Here is a 21,225-nt window from a genome sequence, read left to right on the forward strand (position 1 = left end):
ACAAGAACGTCGGTGGTTCATGATACTGGAAGTTCATCAAAACGCTTCTGGTGGCAAATGAGTAGCGGTGGAAGTTGATTATAATTTATATTAAATATTTAATACTATAATGGTATTATTGCTGGTGACATTATCATGAGTTTCGAAAACTCGTTATTGTTTATACAACTATCCAGATGTTGTCGACATCGTTGATTTGACAAAGCGTGTAGACCTGATCAAAACGTTTGTTTTTACGTACAAGTCATTTGGAAAGCGTATAATATTATATACACCCGTAAAACGGTCTACGATATAACGGCGTGCAATTCGGAGCTAGTCAAATGGTCTCAGGAGACGCATAAACAGAGCGTTTGCATCGGAAAAGAGTCGAGGGAAATACGTTTAGCATAATGTGAAATAAATGAGGATAAAAAACTTCGTCAACGTCGTTGTATAAACGATTGAACGTTGACAGGATAAATTTACATATAGGGGGTGCACAGTAGAGCATATACCTAGTTATTGGTAGATTAAATGTCAGAAAATAATAATCTAATCTCAATATCTTTAGGGCGAATAAAAAAAAATTGAAGATCAAAATCGATCATAATAATTACCTTTATATTAATAATATCAAATATGGATAACATTTTTATTGTTTAAAGTGAACGAATAAGAATGAAAAACAAATAATAATATTATAATATAAAATAAAACGTCGCTTGGCGAGTACAGTAGATGGTTAGTTATTAGTACTTACCTAAATTTTTAAATATATTAAGTGTTATACAGATAATATAGTATTATTATTAGCTATTCTTATTACACATGATGCAGGTATTAGGTATTACCGATGTTTGGTGGTTGTGTATGATTTCTAAAACAGAATTATTTTTCTGGTTCAAATGTTGATAAGATAAATAGTTTTGTATAACTCTGGTCCAATTATAAATATTGTAGGTGCTTAAAACTTAGATAATTAGAATTGTTTAACTGAGGAGAGATCGAATGAAAAATCGGGAGATTTTTCAGCGGTGGTTTTGAAATAAACACACGTTTCTATAAGTACCTATTTGTTTTAATTTTATCAGATTTTAGGTAGGTAAGTATAAGCATAATATCTAATAAAACATTATATATATATATATATATATATATTATTTGCGGACACAATAATGTTATTGTGTCTACCTATATAATAATACGCAGAATGTCTAACGTGATATATTTATCTATATATGAATAGATAGAAAACGAATTTCAACGATAATTGATCCGCCATTTCATAGGACTTGAAATTTTTTGAATAATTCGATGTTCACGCAAGTTGTATAGACACGCGTCACAAGATCATAACCAAACGACAACAACGATGATAAACCAGATCCACTCTGTATAATACGCACAAATCACAAATTTGATTTGATATTATTGAGGGCTATACGGCGTGGACTTGCATGCGTAGGTATTACATATTAGTTAACGTTATATAGTGGAAGTTCCCTGGTGATAATGTTGGTGGGAGTGATAGTCCGCGTGTGATGGGAAAGAGAGCGTTCGGTAAGCGTGTCTGGCGGGTGTGGAGGGGGAGTCCGTCCGGATGGTGAGCCGAAATCCTCATGTCGTCCGTCCGTTGTATACGATGCGGATGCGGACGCAGACGAACGTGCGCGTGACAAACCGAACGAAGTTATGCGTAAATAGTTACTCGCGATCGTCGTCGTAACGATACGCTTAATATATAGTACAGGTATAATAATATAGCCATACGGATCGCAACAGTTTTGAGCGACACAGAAATGGCTGGTGGCCCGCAGTGGTCCCGGGTGCTCCGGACCTCGGTGCTATTCCTGTCACTTCTGTCCACGGCGGCCGCTCGTTACCGGTTGCTCGTGTTGCACACCAACGACATGCACTCGCGTTTCGATCAGATCGACGCGATTGGCGCGGAGTGCAGCGTGTCCGGCCAGCAGTGTTACGGCGGTTTCCCGCGTCTCAAGACGGCCGTCGACCGGGAGCGCCGACACGCCGACGCCGGTACCGTCGACGGCACGCTGTTCCTCAACGCCGGCGACACGTTCCAGGGCACGGCGTTCTACACGTTCCTCAAGTGGCCGGCCGTGGACCGCATGATTCGGACGCTCGGCATCGATGTCATGGTGAGTGCGCTCGACGATACTGACGGCGAGTCCTGCGCCTCCACAGTACACCGAAACACAACCTTCGACCTTAATCCCGCCTCCCCCCCCCGCATAACCCATTAGTTCTGTGCTATTTTTCTTTTTCTTTTTTACACATTAAAACATCATAGTAAAATAATATCATCAAACACGGCAATACGTTAATATGCACATCTACTGGTGCAGAAAAGGTTTTCGATATATTATTTATAAATAATATTATTTTTAACCCTCTTAGACCCCGCGGGATCGAGGATCGGGGATTTTGACTGGTTCCACACAACCCACACCATATTATAGAGATGATCGGGTTAAGGAAAAAAAAAATAAGTCAAACATTTAATCTTACTGACAGCCGCATTAGTCGAACCTATAGAGGGGTAACAGCTGTGATCGTCGTCCGCATAGCGTCATGGTGATGGGGGGGGGGAGAGAACATCCTCAGGGGAAACTTAGGATGAGGAAAAATGACGTGGAGCATATTATAGGACGTATATCATATAGGTTATAAACGACCGCTGTGAAGACGTAGTGGGTTCGGAGATGGGTGTAATCCAACGTTTCGAGTTCATCGGTTCAAATACGGTTAAATCGGTAATGACCAATAGTATAATTCATTTTCACGTATTGTAGACTTGATATATTGTCTATAATTTTAATCACCAACGGTGAAACTTTATAATCACTTAAAATTTGTCCATTTTCTTATTTATAAGTGGTAATCTAAATACAACAATTTTGGTTTCAAGTACAATACCTACCCAAATGTATTATGTAAAAACAAGTACGTTATATATTTTGTTTTTATTGCTAATGAATCCGATGAATATTTTATTTAATTTATGAAGTTTTTACTTTTTCGGTTATTAATTGAATTGAATACCATTAGGGCTTAAGTTGGATTTGACATGAATTTACTGGTTTTAGATTTTGTGTCGTAAAAACAATAAGCAAACTGTTTAAATGAGTTTTCTCGTTAGCTTTTAATACTGGTAATTATATATTTCAGTATTTAAGTATCAGTGATTTTAACGTGGGTAAATATTCAACAGTTTTAAGTTTTAGCATTCCTATAAAAATGTTAGTTACTTGGCCTTAATACAGCAACGGTTTCAAACTCACATTAAAATTTTGTTGGGTAATTTTAATAACCATATCGTTATGTAATGTTCCATCGATATAATATTTAAACAAGCGTTGTAAAATATGGACTCAGTAAAAGCTACAGGCTCAGCTGCTGAGGCGTGTAAAAGTTCTGAAAACAGACTTTCGGACAACAGTCTGTTTTTACGTAAATCGTCTCCCTGCATAACCAGGCCACGTCGCAATTGTCATGTCACCGCCGGAATTACAATACTCTATATTATCAATTTTCACTTCCACGCGATTGACTATAACAAACGACTTCCGAGCATGAGTACTCCCAACAAGCACCCATTGTGCATCGTAATTCAGTGTGGTGTGTATGTATAGTATGTATACACGAACGATTGGATGGATATAATATGTGTCGAGACCTTAAAGGGTGTTATAGTGTATAGAAACGCAAGTCAAAGCGTTTTTTTTCTCTCGCTATTCTCTCACACACACACACACACACACACACACACACACACACACACACACACACACACACACACACACACACACACACACACACACACACACACACACACACACACACACACACACACACACACATTTATATTTTTCGAGTGCACTATGCTACGTATCCGTGTAGAATTAGTAGGCACATCATAAAATGCGTGTATTGGCTATATCGTTATGGGCAGTATCACTGAGCCACGCGGTCTCACTATACAATATATTTTACCAATAATACCTCAAAGATACTCCGCAAATTATTGTTCATGATAATTTAATACTAGAAAACCATTAAATACGTATAGACACACTAGTACTATTAAAAGCTATTTATGTTAATTCTAGACGAGTTTAAATTAATGTTTCTATATAATATAGTCCACTAGGTAGCTATAGATATTTTTCTATGAATATAATAATTCCATCATCATTGTATTGAATAAAATAACATACATTTTTAGTTTAAGTTATCAATATTATATTGTATTATATTTATATCACATGATACAAAAAATAATTATTTATTAATTTTATGTAAAATAGTAATCCATTGTAATTTGAACACTGCTGCTTGTACAAAATCCCAGACTGAGTGGAATAAAATTAAATAATTGCTATAGTACTTACATTACTTTGATTAAATAAAAGTTATGGTAAAAACATTAAGCGATTTTTACTCGAGAATAAAATAAAGAGATGTAAAAGTGAATTAGACCTGTAACTTTTTTATTGAGCTCTAGGTTTAACGCAATACGTGTTTAATAATAATCATTGTTAATTATTATCCTCAATCATATTATCATATTATATGATCTTAATAATAATAATTTATATTATTTATGTATTTAAATTATGTGCAATACTATGTTAAAATGTAATAATTGTTACGATACATCGTATGGTACGAAAAACATAATTCAATATAACTCAATACTATATAAGTAGGTACTTATACAACTTTTTTTTAATAACAATGTAATTTCTTGATATAATATTTATAATCTAAAAATAACAATATTTTTTTTTCATTATTTTGGTTTGTTACATATTAAATAATACAATATTGGTAGGTACGCGATGAAAAATAAATTGAAAATAAAAACAAAACGTTTTTGTTTGGTAAATTAAAACCGGATCTTATCCAAAACTGGTGACGATATTATTAATATTTGCTTTACCTCTGAAAAATATCCTACTCGTGAAACAATAGGTATAAAATGTAATATTGTGTACAGCATGTTTATGTGTATATTGGGCATAAATACAATTTATAATATAACTAGGAACTCATTTTATATTCGAGAGTAATAACTTTGTCTGTCTCAAAAACCTTGGTAATTTAGATTAAGGCCGTTTTAAATTTAAATATATGTCAGTTTATGAATAAATTGTTTTTTTTTTCATTTTACTTAAATCGGTTTAGAGTTTATACTCGAAACGGTATAACCATCCCGCTATTTAAAGCGTTTAGTAAATGCAAATTAAAAATTGCAAACAAAATAAACATTATTCATCATGTCTCAAACTCAGCCTTAACAGGGTTATAAAGCGATTATCCCGTAGGAATTAAAGAATAATATAATTTAGTGTCAACTGAAACACTATTTTTATACAATATTCCGTCGAGAAAAATACAGTCTTAGTAAATGTAGGTGTATATAGTGCACGGTTAAATAAGTTAAATATTTATAACGAACAACTCGATGGAATTCAACACTATTTGTTCAAAACTTGAAATTTTCGTTTCATTTTTTTTTTTTATCTTGCAGATAAATAAAATATTACCGAAAAAAGTCTGAGCATAAATAAACAAATTTATTGTTTGAATTTAATCAAAATCAAGTAATAAAATAAAATAAAGAAGAAATACGAAATAAGAAAATGAATAAAAACATATAAAAATAATTAATTGAATGTAAACAATTGACTTATAATTATATAACAACAAATATCATATTATTCTATAATATAGTTATACATTATAAGCAAAAAGTATTTTTTCATCTAACTTAATATATTGGCGATCGAACCGAAAAAAACAATCTTATTAAGATGTAGTACCTATAAAAATAATTGTATTTAATATACAGCTATAGTATATTATACTCCCTTATTTCCCGCATTCAACATGACGTATATATTTATTTTGTATTTTAATATATAAAAATAAAAAATTGGAATTTAATTAAAATTGATAAGTTTGGTTTATATGAATACATCCAATATAAAATAACATTTTAAAATATATACATATACATTATACATAAATATAAATAATTGTACGTTTTTCATAATAATAACAATAATAATGATTTGTCTTATTTATCAGTGACTAGTCAGGATTTACCAAACATATAATTCACGTAGAATGTTATCAGGTATTTAAAAAGTTAAAAATATTATGGCATTTAATTTGATAAGATATTAATAGAACTCTTACAGTGTAACGTTTTGAAAGTGCTAAATTTGAAGATCAACCTAGGGTGGATTATAAAAATTTACAACCGTTTTGATGAAATAAGAAATCCAAATAATATAAACAATTATATGTATTATTTTAAATTGATTGTATTTTAACATAGATTACAAATTATTTACGTATATGAATTGATAGTACTAATAATATGCGTTGCTATAAGATATAATAAAAATATGAGGTATCAATAGATATTCATCCTAATGTCTAATCTTTAAAATAATATTTAAGTTGATAATTGATTTTCAACTTCGTAGTTAAGTATGTCCAAATTGATCTAAAACGAATAAATCAGAGTCAATCAAAGCAGTCAAGTGATTTTTCACGCAAGTAATTTTCCAAATAATTGGTATGCATAAATTACATAATTGTAAAATTCGGGTATTTATAAAAGTGTAATTTTACAAATTACATGCTCTTGGATAATCTATGTATAATATATAGATACACCTTTTGTTGGCACATGGCCAAACTGATTAGGGGTATTTCTGGGTGCCGGATGATTATTTTATCAGTAGAAACTCATTAATCATTATCTTAAAGAAGAATTAGCGTTTTAAAATTGTTTTTATACCTCAATTGAAATAATTAAAAAAACACATTTTTGGAAAAATTTAATTTTTTTTTACTATTTTTATTTTAATCAATATAATATGCATTTTAGATAAGCGGGATAGTGAACTAAAATGTTGCGGCGTATTCCTATGTGTCACAAACTTTACATTTTTCAAGCACAAAATAAAATTAGTTCTTTTCAATTTTGTAAAATGATAAATTGATAAGTGTTTGCTGTATAATGTATTACTCAGTATACGAGTGTTAAAAAGTGTATATAGTACCTATCTATCCCAGATAGTAGCGAACTCCCGAAACACAATTCAATTTGTAGTGTATAGTAATTAAAATGAAAAAAAAAAAAATTTTCATAAGCCTAATTTGAACCTCAGTCAAACACGTGTTACATAGTACAATAATATATCTGTATGCGCAATTATTTATTATGCATTATGGTTTTTACTAAATATACTACTAGTCTATAATAATATAGATAAAGTGAAAACAATGTCAAAAATATAAATTTATTGTCATTCTACATTACTATCATTATTATTTAATTATTGTTATCATAATATATAGTACAATATTTTGAACGAATATTACAGTCTTTGGGAAATCATGAATTTGACGACGGTGTTAAAGACGTTGAATCATTTATAAGAAGCATAACCATACCAGTAGTAGCTAGTAATCTCGACTTAACCTACGAACCTGCATTGGCTCGTGAGCCAAACTTGATGAAATCTAAAGTTCTGACAGTGAATGGTCGCAAAATTGGAATTATCGGATATTTGACGCCGGAAACCATGGTGAGTATTACACATAATATTTTATATAAGGTGAATAAATTTCTGTACCATTCATTACGTATAATTTCGTAAATATTTATTTTTCCACGCTATAAAATTTTAGGCCGATTCTATTACCGTCAACCTAACCATCAACCACTATTTTTTAGTAAAATTATGTGGTGTTAAAAAAAAATGATAAAATCAATCATTTTAAGTCATTGCTATATTCATGTCCAATGTCCATACCATACACCAGATAGACGAGAAAATAAATCTTCTATGTTCAAAGCAGTTTGATACTTATTGGCTCTAGTTAGGTTAAGGTGATGTGTCTATTAATTATGTAGTTTTACATTATACTTATAATCGTATAAAACTACAACTGTGTAACTTTTGTAAAATAAACTGTGTGAAATCAATTAATAACTCCATAAAACTATAGAAAACGAAAACGGTACGCTAAAATAGAATATTTCAACTGTCGCCGGTAAAGGGTAACGTAAAATAATTTTATTTAAAATAATTCTTGTTGTCTTGAAACTATTATTATTATTATTATTATTATTATTATTATTATTATTATTATTACATCAACTTTTTTAAAACATCATTAAAATACTGAAAATGGTGTTACAATTCGGCTGCGTTGACGATATTAAAACTGTGCAGTCCACGAATACAATATTAGTTTTTACCCGGATGGAAACTGAACAGCAGTAGAACTGCAATAACAACTAACAATAATTCACAGTATAAAAATGTAGGCGTTGGACGGTTTAAGCACTATAGAAATAATGCGTTTACCAAACAAAAATTATTTAGTTGTATCAAATAAGTAACACATTTATATTTATGACCACGGTAATAATAATCGATGAACTATACGATAGTATGTCTACCGTCTACGGCGGTGTCAGCTAAAAGCAGTTTCTTCGAGCCAGCGACGGTATATATACCTATATCGATATCGTCAACCAGACTGGTTGGCTGGTACTGCTGGTAGGCACGACCTCGTGAGGACGTTGATAAGATAGACCGGTTTTACGGTGTGTACGAACAAAACTACGCAACAAAATACTATAAATTATTATTGTAAATCATTTACATAATGGGCATGCAAGGTAAATAAGTTTGGTTAGATATCAGTGAGAAAGTAATATGCGCAGTGGTTCTAATCCTAAAAAAGGATAAACATAGGCAACCACTCTAATGTGCAACAGGTGTCGCGTGTTTTTTATAATTATTGAATAAGTCACTGTAATGAATGTGTTAAATTTTTAATTTAATGATAAAAATCATTGAATACAGTAAACGATTCCAAGCAATGACTCTATGCCAGTCTAATCGTATACTTACTAATAAGTATATTACATTGCGATATAGGTACATTTGTACATTGATTTTGCAGTAATTTATTTTACTATTAGTAATACGGCAAGTTGAATAAAAATGAAGATGAAAAAATCTCTCTGGCAGTATATAATATTGTTAGTAAATAATATAATTTATTGTAACCGTCCTATGAAGAGTGTACTCTAATTTTATGGTGACGTTTAGGTGACGATAACATCATAATTATAATAAATATGGGTACCTACAAGTATAATTTCAAATATAAGAATGATGTTTTTAGATTATAGGTATTTACTATTTACATAAACAATTTCTAATTTAATAAAACGAAATTATCCCTTACGCAATTAATTATTATGTGATATCTATCACTTACAGGCACACTACAAAATATTATTAATTAGATTATATTGTGAAACTGCAGTTTACACTCAACCCAATAGTTATATTATACATTATGCCTAGAGCATAGACCTTTTAATAGATCTATTATGATATTATGGTACTGTGTTTTTGGCATATGTCATTGACAAGTATACCATGTGAAATGTTTAGTTTATAATATGGTTGGCGTGTTATCTAATTATTATATTACTATAACAGTATATTCATCGATGTAGTATAAAGAGTATACTCAAAATGCTGAAATTCTTGAATAATACGTATTATAGGAAAATAAATAAAACAAATACGCTGATATGCGATCGTAGCCTATTGCATGATAACCATAATAAGTAATATAATTTAAAAATGCCTGTTTTTTTTTTTTTTTACTCGTAGCTCCGAAAAAAACAAGCAGACCAAATTAATAATATAAATATTAAGTATACATCTAAAAAGTTGAAAAAATCTTTTTGACAGTATATATAACATTGTTACGTTCGATGTGTTCGAAATCGAACACAGTAGAATGTGTACTCTACACCTTAAAGTTTACAGTGTGTACGACTAATATCAGGGTGATTCTTTTATCAAACAACACTCATTATTTTAAAAAAGTATTGACTTTTTCAAAATAATTTTTTTACATAGTTTCAAGTTGTTAAAAACCAATGTTTTTCTTAAAAAATTATATTTTTAAATATTTTTTATCCTTATAATTTTTTAAGTTTTAATTTCATATCCTAAATTAGAATATTTTTCTAAGTATTTTGATTAATAAAAATTGAATTTAGAACGAGTAGTTTATGAGTTATAACTTATAAGTATTTAAAGTTTAGATAAGCGGAGTAGTGAACAAACATTCTGCGGGGTAACCCCGTACCAATCCACTCTGCCAATCCGAAAACAGCCAGACATCGAACAATTAACAAACACAAAAATTTTCAATCAACCAGAGCTCAGTTAAAATATTTTTTCATTTATTTGAAGGTTATAGCACAAGTGGGTAATGTAAGAATATTGCCAGAAATCCCGTCAATTCGGGAGGAGGCGAAACGACTGAAAAATGACGGGGTGGACATTCTTATAGCGCTGGGGCATTCTGGTTTTGAAATGGATATACAAATAGCCAGAGACATCGAAGACATCGATTTGGTAGTTGGTGGACATTCAAATACATTTTTGTACACAGGTGAATATAAGATTAATCATCGTGATTTATGCATAATAATTGCAGAACAGTTATCAATTGGAAAGTCGGCAGCCACAATTTTAAATGTAGGGTCAATATTTCATTGTAGTTTTTTTACTACAACCCGAAACTTAAGTCTCGTCTACAAAAAAAAATGGAAACTGTATTAGGTATTTGTTTTAGAATCTGGTGTATAAACTATTAATATTTTCTCATTTATTTAAAACTCAAAATATTTGAAACTTTTTTTTTATTATTACTAATATAACATTTATTTTTTTTATTTTTTGAAATAAATCGTATAATATGTTCTCTGAACTTTTTTTTGGTAAATCATGGTAAAAATTAAATACGTTAAATTTCATTCGAAATACGACATTAAAATATCCTCACTAACTAATTATTTAGCTAATGGAATAACTCATTAGATACTGACTTTCCAATTAATTTAAATATTGTATATCAGGTATGTGTAATTATATAAAAATATTGTGTTACTCGGGTCCGGGAGTCAGAACAGTACAGCATATTATTCACATCATAAATTATCAAACTGACATTATTATAGAACGCACATGATACTATTATTGGATATAATATTATATGGGCAGCTTATACAGTTATAAAGTAGGTGATAATAATGCTATTATAATAATAAAAGTAGTTTTTATCTTTTGAAGGAAATCCACCGGGTATCGATAAGCCTGTCGGCCCGTATCCTTTTATGGTGGAACAGCCAAACACCCATAGGAAGGTTCCCGTCGTCCAGGCAGATCACATCACCAAATATTTGGGTGAATTATGGATAGAGTTTGATGAAGCTGGTGAAGTTATCAAATGTTATGGAAACCCAATTTTATTGGATTCCAGTATCAAGCAAGGTATAAACACGCATATTTTATGATGTTAAAAAAATACACTTAACATTTTTATGGCTTGTTGAGGTAAAAGTGAAGTTGGCACTACAAAGTTATTGCCAAATCTTTCAAATAGCTTTGAATGCAACACTATGGTACTTGATGAATAATGTTGGAAAAAACATAAAAATAAAAATATGTTTATCAAAAGCAATATTTACGAGTATCAAGTTTTTGTCTACATTGTGTGGAGCTTATGGAGACATTTTATTCTGGACCAATAGAATCATATATGTATATTGTATAAAAAAAATATAAAGTGATGGAATTTATATGTTAGAACTTTGGCAATACATCACGTTTCCACGGTTTATATTTGAGTACTCATTTTAAACAAAACTAAAAATGGTTCAATTTGTGCTACTACTGTAGTGCCCATTTTAATAATAATAATAAAAAAAAAAATAATGACCAAACAAACTTTGTTTATATTTAAATCAAGTTTTATTCCAGTATTTTAATTTCCGAGGACTAAATAATGAAATATTTTATAAAACATTTTAAATTATGGTTGTTACATATTATAGAATGTCATTGAGGAAATCATTTGTACTGTACAATATTGTTATAGATCCCAAAGTATTGGATGAAGTAAGAATCTTGAGAGAAGTTATTGAGAACAAGACTAAACAAGTGATTGGTTCTACAAGCGTATTCTTGGAAGGCGATAATGAATATTGTAGATTCAGAGAATGTAACTTGGGAAATTTCATAACTGACTCTTTCGTTGATTACGTGTGTACTAAAAAAATAAAAAAATAAAATAAAAGATAAAAATAATAAAGAAAATTGTCGTTTACAGAATATTCGGAATAATATTAAATCATTTGATTTGACCAAATACTGGACTGATGCACCCATAGCGTTGATACAAGCTGGAGGGATACGAACAAACATCAATAATATAAATAGAAAAGGTATGTTATACATAGGAAAAACATTGAAGTACATGAGTAGGTGCTTGAGTATGGAACTTAGCATGTACCAGGTTTTCAATGATCATATGTTTTAAAGGGAACATAACTTTTGGAGATTTGCTGTCGACGATGCCCTTTAAAAATGATGTAGGTAAAATGACGATAAAGGGTTCAGACATTTGGGCAGCTTTTGAGCACTCCGTTCGACGGTATAGCACAACAGTGTCCAACGGTGAATTTCTACAAGTTTCAGGTAAACGAACTAAATCGGTGTAAATAATATGAAAATTATACTTATATAGATTGTATTATATTTGATGGTCAATGCGACAGTAATATCATTGTATATTAGGATAAAGTTAGGCAATGACAGTGTTTGTGGTCAAATAAAAAATTGTGATTTACATTAAAATACTTGATATTACTCAGTAATCTGATAACGCTAACACATATATTCTTATATCGTCCAACAGGATTAAATGTCGTAATAGATTTTGGACGGCTCAGTGGTGAACGCGTGCAATCCATTCACGCTAGATGTGGAAATTGTGCCGTTCCTGTGTACGAGAAATTGGATTTAAACGCTAATTACACGATAATTGTCAGTGATTATCTGGCAAATGGTGGGGACGGTTTCTCGTTCAAAAAAGTGGTGAAATTCCAGAGTTTTGGTGAGTGTGACGCAAATATTATAAACAGAAAAACATTTATTATATATATTATTATTATGGTTATTAAATTATGCGTACGTGTGTTTATAAAATCAGGAATAACAGATTTAAAGATTATAGAAGAAGAGTTCCTCGTGAGGTCACCGATATGGCCGGAAGTCAGTCGTCGGATAGAACTGCTCAACGTGGGAGAGTTGAACAAGTCGCAGACAACTAACAGTGATAGCCAGCGCGTTTCAACATCTCTGTCGGACTTGACATTATTGCTGTTGACGGTTGCGGTCACGTTGTGTTTGACAGATCGACTTATTGTATCATAATATTAATTTGGTCCTAGCGATCACTTTACTATACCGTTGTATAAATTGCTCAAAGACAATGTTATATTTTTTAATAATATGTTTTTACCTTTTAAGTATTAAGAACTAATAACGGCGACGACAGCAAAGTCTATTCGTTTTAAGGCCACAGCAGTATTGTTTGAAATGCTTTCTGCAACTGTAGCTCAAAAATTAAAACGAACTGAGTTGTTTTTTAATAGTTTTTTTCTCATAATATACGTGATTATAAATTATTTGAAAAACGATTTTTACTTACACGCCTGAGTTGTTCTACGCTCTGATGTATAGAACGGAATTGTAGGTAAAATGATTTTCGATTATATATTTAATATATAGTATAATAATATTATTAACGATGATTAATATAATTATAATTGTCACTAAATGCCGATAATCGGATGATATGCTATCATAATGTTGTATTATGTTCTAATTTTTATATAATTATACTACGGTCTATACGCCAAACAATTATTGAATTTTAGAAAGATGTTGTTATTATGTTTTTTAATATTGTGGTTAAAATATTTTTTTTTTTTATTGTCATTATCACAAAGACAATAAGTTACGTGTGTAGGCTATACAGTGAGTATATACCGGGTGGAAATACCTCGAATACAGTCTATTTTCTAGTCTAGTGCACACACTACGATAGAATACAAAATAAATCGAGAAACGAGATAGATGGTGCACAACAGTTGACACGTGCCCATAGTATCCTAAACAACGATCTAAATCTAAAAGTCTCGGAAATGAAATCAAAAATTCAAAATCGATTTATACACTATGTAGATAAGATAGTAAGACGTACTATAAGAGCTTGTATTTCACACCTATACGTATTTACAGTACACCAGTCCAAATCTAACAATTTTTACCAGCAGGACGAGTTCAAAATAATAATTATTTTGCACACCAAACAGATCTATCAATCTAAATATTATTCGTATCTTTAATATTACGGTGATAATGTTCAAAACGCGAAGTCGTGGCATGCAATGAATATTACAGTGTTATTATGATTATACTCAAGTTTCTATATAATATCCCCATGGGAGTATATACGCTTATACGTATTGGTGTTGTATGTTGTTATACTTCAAATTTGATAAAGTAATAATAATATACTTTATATTAAAATAATAATCATAATAATAGCAAATATTAATAAAATAATTAATAACAATAATAATAATAAAATTGTCAATAGTAATAATAATCCATCTATAGTATAATACATTCGTAAATATAATCTTATAAAAATTAAATTTTCTAAATCTTAGAATAACTGCATAATTTTTTATGTAAATTAACATAACTATAGAATATTTTATGTTAATATTTAGTTGAAATTAACTAGATAAATCATGTATACTGAAGTTAATAGTTCCAATTTTAAGTATGGTACAATAATTTACAAAACGGGTTTTAAACATATTTCATTTATTGTCACTATTCACGTGAGCTTAGGGTATAGAACATTGGACATTTGTTTTTACTTAACGATTTGAAATATGAATCATACACAATAAAACAAATACGTTTATTCAAGATGATTTAAAAACTTTAAATAGGTATCGGAGACATATAAATAATGTTATGGGGCTACCTATATTATAACTTTATTGATTATATAATATAAAATATAAAATAATTTAATCATAATAAAAACGAGGATGTAAAACACACCGTATAAGCAGATAATATTATGAGCAATAAAAATATACCGTGCATTTATAAATGGTCAAAACGAAAACATAATAATATTGTGTTGACCTGACATACGTCTCTATAAGTATATCTAGGATATTCTTTGTTGTGGATTAGTTTTTGAACGATCCAACGAGGTAGCTAGGTACCTTCATCGTTTTTATGCTTGGAAGCTTTGATGTCGTTCCTTTTGGGCTTTGGGAGATTATATTTTAAGGACATATTTTATTCAAACTTAAAAACGCTAGAAGTATAAAATGTGTATATTTACTGCCTATCAGTAGAAGGAAATATTACCTAGAAAAAAAACACACAAAAATATTGTGTTAAGTCTTATTGAACTTTAATAACTTTGTAGTTATACTAATAATCTAATGAATGTCGATACTAAAGTGAATAATCGTTATAATATTGCTTTTCACTACACCACTCAAAAATAGATGAAATTCTTAGTAAATATCACATTTAGTAACACATACATTCAAATATTTATTTATCGAGCTGTACGAAAGATAAATGTATAAATATTTTAGCAAGAACACATTAGAATATGAAGAAAAATAAAGTTTTTTAAATTCAAAATGCGTAACAGTTATTGCATTACAACAATTTTTAGTTTTTAAAATGAATATTGAATACCTATGTAATAATTATATTAATTTAGAAACTTAATCATACTTACGCCATAGTGATAACTTAAATATAATTTTATTGAGTCAAAGCGTATAGTTGTCAAATAGGATAACAATAGAGGTGATGTAGTAAACTTTCCAAATATAATCTTTTAATGTTAAGATCTACAGTTCAATCATTTACTTAATTGAAAAATTATAACAAAAATAAATTAAAAATAATGCATATTTCTACGTCCATTTAACATCTTAACTGATAATGGTTTTAGATATTTATTTTTTATGAATTATTATTACACTGTTCGGATGTTTTACACCAATATACTTACAATGTAAACTTCTTGAACATAATATAATGATATTTAACTATGCATACATTCATTTGATATAGTACAATTTTTAAATATAAAACAAGGTTAAAAGATATTATGAAAACATTTTAAATTATTATATGGAAAATTAAAATTGGGAATAACAAATATTTGTACAATTATAAATTCGTAAAAAGTGCTTCTGTAAGTTGAAAAATGATCAATTAGTATAATAATTGTATTTCGATATTTTATATTTATATTATGTACCATTTGCAAAGGTTCACAACGCGTTTTCGATAAGTTAAAATATGATATCAATCAGTCACTTCTCTTATGACGTACGATATACAATTTATTCCCCTGGGAGTGCCGAGTATTGGTGTGATACCAAGGGTGGGCCACCGTGTTTTGACGTTTTTCCACGATATGGATGATACAGAAAACCGGGAAAACACGGTGGCCCACTCAGTATAGTTTTATAATTGGTTTTTTTTAAATAAATATATATATACATATATTATGAACTATAAGCGAAAAACGTGTAATTAACCATTTATGATATATGGGTTACAGCGTGTCTATAAAACAATGAGATAAAGATACATAAAGAGAGTGAGATCTGATATGGAGGATGATTATTTTATTTCTGACGTTACAATTTCAATCCATAATATAATATTAAGTTCAAATATTACATTTTATATCCAACAGGTAGGAAAGATTAGGTCGGTGACGTCATAATACATAAGCTGTGATAGGGGTCCAGAAACAGTACAAACTCGCAGCGTAGGCAATTTATATATGCACAAGGTAGACACTACACATATCATATTATATTATATTATTTAGGAAGCCAATGGCTATACTTATACTAAGTTCTTGTATTGTATATGACGCATATATTATGTGTTGGTGTTTCATAGAAATATTTTCATAGACGCTCTTAGCGTTTACAGAATAATAATATGCACAAAAATGGAACACGACAATATCATTACTTAAATTAAATTCATTGTGACAAAAACATGATGTCTAATATAATTTTATTACATCACGCCTTGCTTATACGTTACTTATAACAGTCTGTTGTATAATAAATATGAAAATAAATACATACTATAATACATATTTTATTCTAATTATAGATCATAGTTCGTATAATTAAAACAAGTTTAGTTAAGTATGAATTAATTTTTCTACAAAATAAAAATAAAATATTCTGAGAAAAATATTTTTTTTTAATAATTTCTAAACAGTACAATTTTAACAAGAAAAGGAAAAGAAATTCAACTCCTTATAGACTCAATTTACTTATTCATATTTCATAAATAGCACCTACATAATCAAGGTGTATAATACAAATAAACCTTCCCTACCTATTATTATTTTTATTAATAATTTTAATAAATACAAACCATAACTCAAAATATTAGCTTACAGTAATACAAGTATTAAGAGTGGTCAATGGAGTGTAGTGGACCAACATTTTGCGAGAAACCATACGGCCCACTCCTTTTACTCATCAAAACTTTTAAAACTTATAACTTATATTAACTACATATTTAATATCAAACTTTTTACACATTCTGTTTCAAAATGTTTATTTTTCAAACATTATTTTTTTAGATTACCTGATACAGTGTTGAATAATAAGCTTGATAATAAGGATCAATTATTGATACCAAAAATAAGTAGATATTAAATTGCCTAAAAATAATATTATTTTAAAAATGTTAATATTTTTCAAGATAATAAATGCTTACCGTACCATCGAAAAAAGCCCATTATGTGGTAAGACTTTGTACCTAACCTAAATTGTTCAAGTATGAGTTTTTCTAAAATACCCAAATTCAATAATTATTTTTGATCGTTAATACGATGAAAATCTTTATAGTATAAAACCTAACCTAATCTTCAATAAGTTATAATATATTTTAGCTTTAAAAATACAAAACAAATAATGTCAATTATTGAATCATATATAATATATGCCTCTTAACATTTTATTAATAATACAAATTTGGAATTAATAATAACATATTCACAAAATACTTATTGCATAAAAAGAACCAGTAAAATGGATTTTTTCTTTTAATGAAAAAAACTATTTTTTGCATGTATTTATATTTTTTATGAGAGAGTACAAACTTATTACATATTTTTGAAAACAATAAATAAATATAAATATAAATACGGGTATGTATAATAATACTATATATACTTTTATTTTGTTACACAGGTAAGCCAGAGGGTGGTTTTAATAAACTGGAGATTTATTTACTTTGTTATAGTGGGTGATTATTTTAAAAGTTGAAATATTAAAGCGTGTTGATTAAAAAGTCAAATATGAATATAGTTCATAAATTTATGTTTTCCATAAGTTACAGTTTAGTGTTAAGTATTTTGAATTTTGAATATGGTATGTGTGTTATTCGCTAAAATTGTATACTCAAGTCTAGGGGTACTGTACTACTAAGGTTTCATCTCTTTCTTTCAAAGTTTAAAGGTTGGATTTAATAATTTTTTAATAAAAATAAACACCGTCTGCATATTAAAGTTTCCAATCTTTTGAGGTAAAATATAAAAAGATCAGAGCAGGAAAACAATGTAAGACTGAACAGTGATCAAAAGAAAACACAAGCTGACATGAAATAAAATAAAAGCCTTTTCAATCTTTCTGGAATGTAAAATAATAGTTTTAAATTACTTTCTCTTGTGTTTTAGTATAGTTAATTTTACCATTAATAAAATTGTTTATCAATATTTTGATTATCGTCAGTAAATTATTCCAACACCATTTTTTTTTATTATTATTATTTAGGATTTAAAATAAGCACATAAAATAAATTGATAAAAAATTAATATACATTTAGCAAAATTAAAACACTTTTGAATAATATTATGCCAATATTGTAATTTATTGTGGTTAAAATTTAAATGAACGTCGAAATAAAAAAGTATTTAATTTAAATTTAAAAATACGAAACACCTGCACTACTTAATTTATACTTGTAATTTGAATATAGTTATATATTTTGAGCAGAACAAGTTAGTTTTTTCAGTGATATGTTTTATTTTATTACTCGATTTTTTTTTAGAGACATTTGAAGTAGCTTATATAAATAGTCAAATGCACCCTATTTAAATACGTACTGAAAATCGAACAATTAATTTATATATTAATTATTTTAAACAGTACACTTTGTATCCCTTTAAGTGTCTAATGTATTTTTCCAGTAATTTGATTTTATATAGACTTTTTAAGGCACCCCAGAACATAAAAAATAATTTTTGAGCAAGTTGAAGATTACTCAATGCCTTTTTTTTTCAAATTCATTCATGTTCATCTAGAATTTTTTTTAAAGCAATTTATCGACGTATACAATTTAATTTCGTACTTACCTATCTAGAATGGTATTCTATTCCAAATATCATACTCTCGCTGGGAGATATTTTAAATCAATTTTACGCAATAATAATTCAACCTCATTTTTTTATATTATCAGACGAAACACGATAAACGCATTAATGCCATAACATAAATACATTATACATAACCCACTAATAGAGTGAGAGAGAGAGAGAAAGGAGAGTGAGAATTTCATTCAATCGACTATAATATCATAATATTTCACTTACCTCAAAATATATTTTTTCCATTCACACACACGTGCAGCAGCAACGGGGCTTTCAAATCAGACAGCGAAATCAATCGTTTTCAACGACAGCGACGACGACCGCGTCAACCGAGACAGCGAGCAGCGATAGCACCACCACCACCACTACCACCGGCAGCAGCAGCACCAGCACACCAACAGCACACCACCAGCAGCAGCAGCAACAGCCGGCCGTGTTTGGTGGACGCACGCGGAACACACGACGGCGGGACACGACGGGACGACGTCATTTCCCGGAGAGAGCACTTTCGGCACGCGCATTCCCGTCGGCGCTTTCCGGAGACCGTTTCGCCGCCGTCGCCGCCGCCGCGTACAACAACAAATCACCGGCACCCCCCGCCCCTCTCTCCCGCCACCCAACACAACCACCTCTGAACCCTTGCCGCATCGAGACCCAAACCACCCCCATGGTCGACCGTTCCTCCTACCACCCCCCCCCGCCGGCCGTCATCCGTCCGAGAGCCCCGGCCACATCCCTCCACTCGCTATGTAGTCATCGAGTCGACTGCGTCGCCGCCGCAGGTGCGTCAGTATTAGGGTGGTGATGAGTGGGTGAGATGGTACAGCTATAATATACCTTATGCATAATATAATTATTACGCGGCGATAATATCATTGCGAGTGAAACGTCAAAAGATCGTGTTTGTATGTGTGGCAATAAGATAATCTACGATAAATAAAATAAGACGTTCAGAAGGTGGAGCAGAAATCTTCCGAACATGATGGCTGGAGGGATGTAAAGTTTAAATTCTAAGCGCCGCGCAAGCGATTCTAACCACATGGAGGCCGGATTAGAGTCCCGTCGACTTTGAACGGCAAAGCACGTAAATCGTTTGAACCGATTATTAGTTACACGGGAAAATCATAAATTTGAAAATCCAATGATGTTTAGTTTAGGTATTCATTAGGTAGTTAATGTTTTTTTATGTAGGTAATTCTTAGATTGTGTTATGAAATCGTATTGTCTCGCAGTGTTAAAGTGCAATGAAATGCTTACCTATTTTATTTAAGGTACCTATAAAAAAAAAAAAAAAAAACGATCACGAGACTGCTATAATAACGTTGGGTGCTATTTGATTAAAGGACTATATTATTATCATGAAACTCAAGATACTCAAATGTTAAAAGTTCTATATGTTTTGAGCTGTTTTGTATTACGCCCCGCTGAATTCATACCCTACACATACATTCAGCTACAATAATATAGGTAATAAAGCTGTATAGATAGGATTTACCCGACTATATATGCGGCTATAGTATGCGTATAATAGAAACATAAGATTATAAGATATACTTCATACTATGACTGCAATATTCTACGAATAATACGAAACGACTATACGATAATGGATTAATACTTAATAAAAGCATACATAAATATTATTATTGTAGTATTATTTTTTATGTCGCGTGATTATTTTACCTAGGTAGGATTTTTAAACCCATACGTATAACATAATGTATACTGTATAGTGTATATAATATTATAATTTACGGAAATGCAATAAATTATAAGCTATATACAATA

General features: G+C 30.0%; 2 protein-coding genes across 3 annotated transcripts in view; one reads left to right on the plus strand and one right to left on the minus strand.

The window, feature by feature from the left end:
- Positions 1 to 19,904, minus strand: part of rsh (Rap GTPase activating protein radish) — a 275,432-nt gene extending 255,528 nt beyond the window's left edge. Inside the window, exon 1 of the mRNA XM_089219607.1 lies at positions 19,660 to 19,904. The gene's annotated coding sequence lies outside the window, so the exon portion shown is untranslated. The remainder of the gene's footprint in view (positions 1 to 19,659) is intronic.
- On the plus strand, positions 1,608 to 13,835 carry LOC107163953 (protein 5NUC-like). 2 transcript variants are annotated; one of them, XM_015511600.2, is made up of 9 exons: positions 1,608 to 2,141; positions 7,407 to 7,610; positions 10,317 to 10,518; positions 11,199 to 11,399; positions 12,007 to 12,170; positions 12,238 to 12,352; positions 12,450 to 12,605; positions 12,826 to 13,023; positions 13,120 to 13,835. In XM_015511600.2, the coding sequence occupies exons 1-9, from the start codon at positions 1,782 to 1,784 to the stop codon at positions 13,341 to 13,343; spliced, it is 1,824 nt and encodes a 607-aa protein (XP_015367086.2). In that variant the 5' UTR covers positions 1,608 to 1,781; the 3' UTR covers positions 13,344 to 13,835. The 2 variants fall into 2 exon arrangements, with proteins under 2 accessions (XP_015367086.2, XP_089075966.1); XM_089219840.1 differs by lacking the exon at positions 7,407 to 7,610.
- Positions 19,905 to 21,225: the final 1,321 nt, after the last annotated feature.

Source organism: Diuraphis noxia, unplaced genomic scaffold, assembly GCF_037042655.1.
Source record: "Diuraphis noxia isolate RWA-SAM2 unplaced genomic scaffold, SU_Dnox_SAM2 contig0002, whole genome shotgun sequence".
NCBI lineage: Eukaryota > Metazoa > Arthropoda > Insecta > Hemiptera > Aphididae > Diuraphis > Diuraphis noxia.

Bases quoted from the DNA above. Each gene is read 5' to 3' on its own strand.
- LOC107163953 (XM_015511600.2), top strand. From the start codon at position 1,782: ATGGCTGGTGGCCCGCAGTGGTCCCGGGTGCTCCGGACCTCGGTGCTA. The intron at 12,606-12,825 runs GTAAACGAACTA...ATCGTCCAACAG, and splicing joins TGAATTTCTACAAGTTTCAG to GATTAAATGTCGTAATAGAT. The intron at 13,024-13,119 runs GTGAGTGTGACG...TTATAAAATCAG, and splicing joins GGTGAAATTCCAGAGTTTTG to GAATAACAGATTTAAAGATT.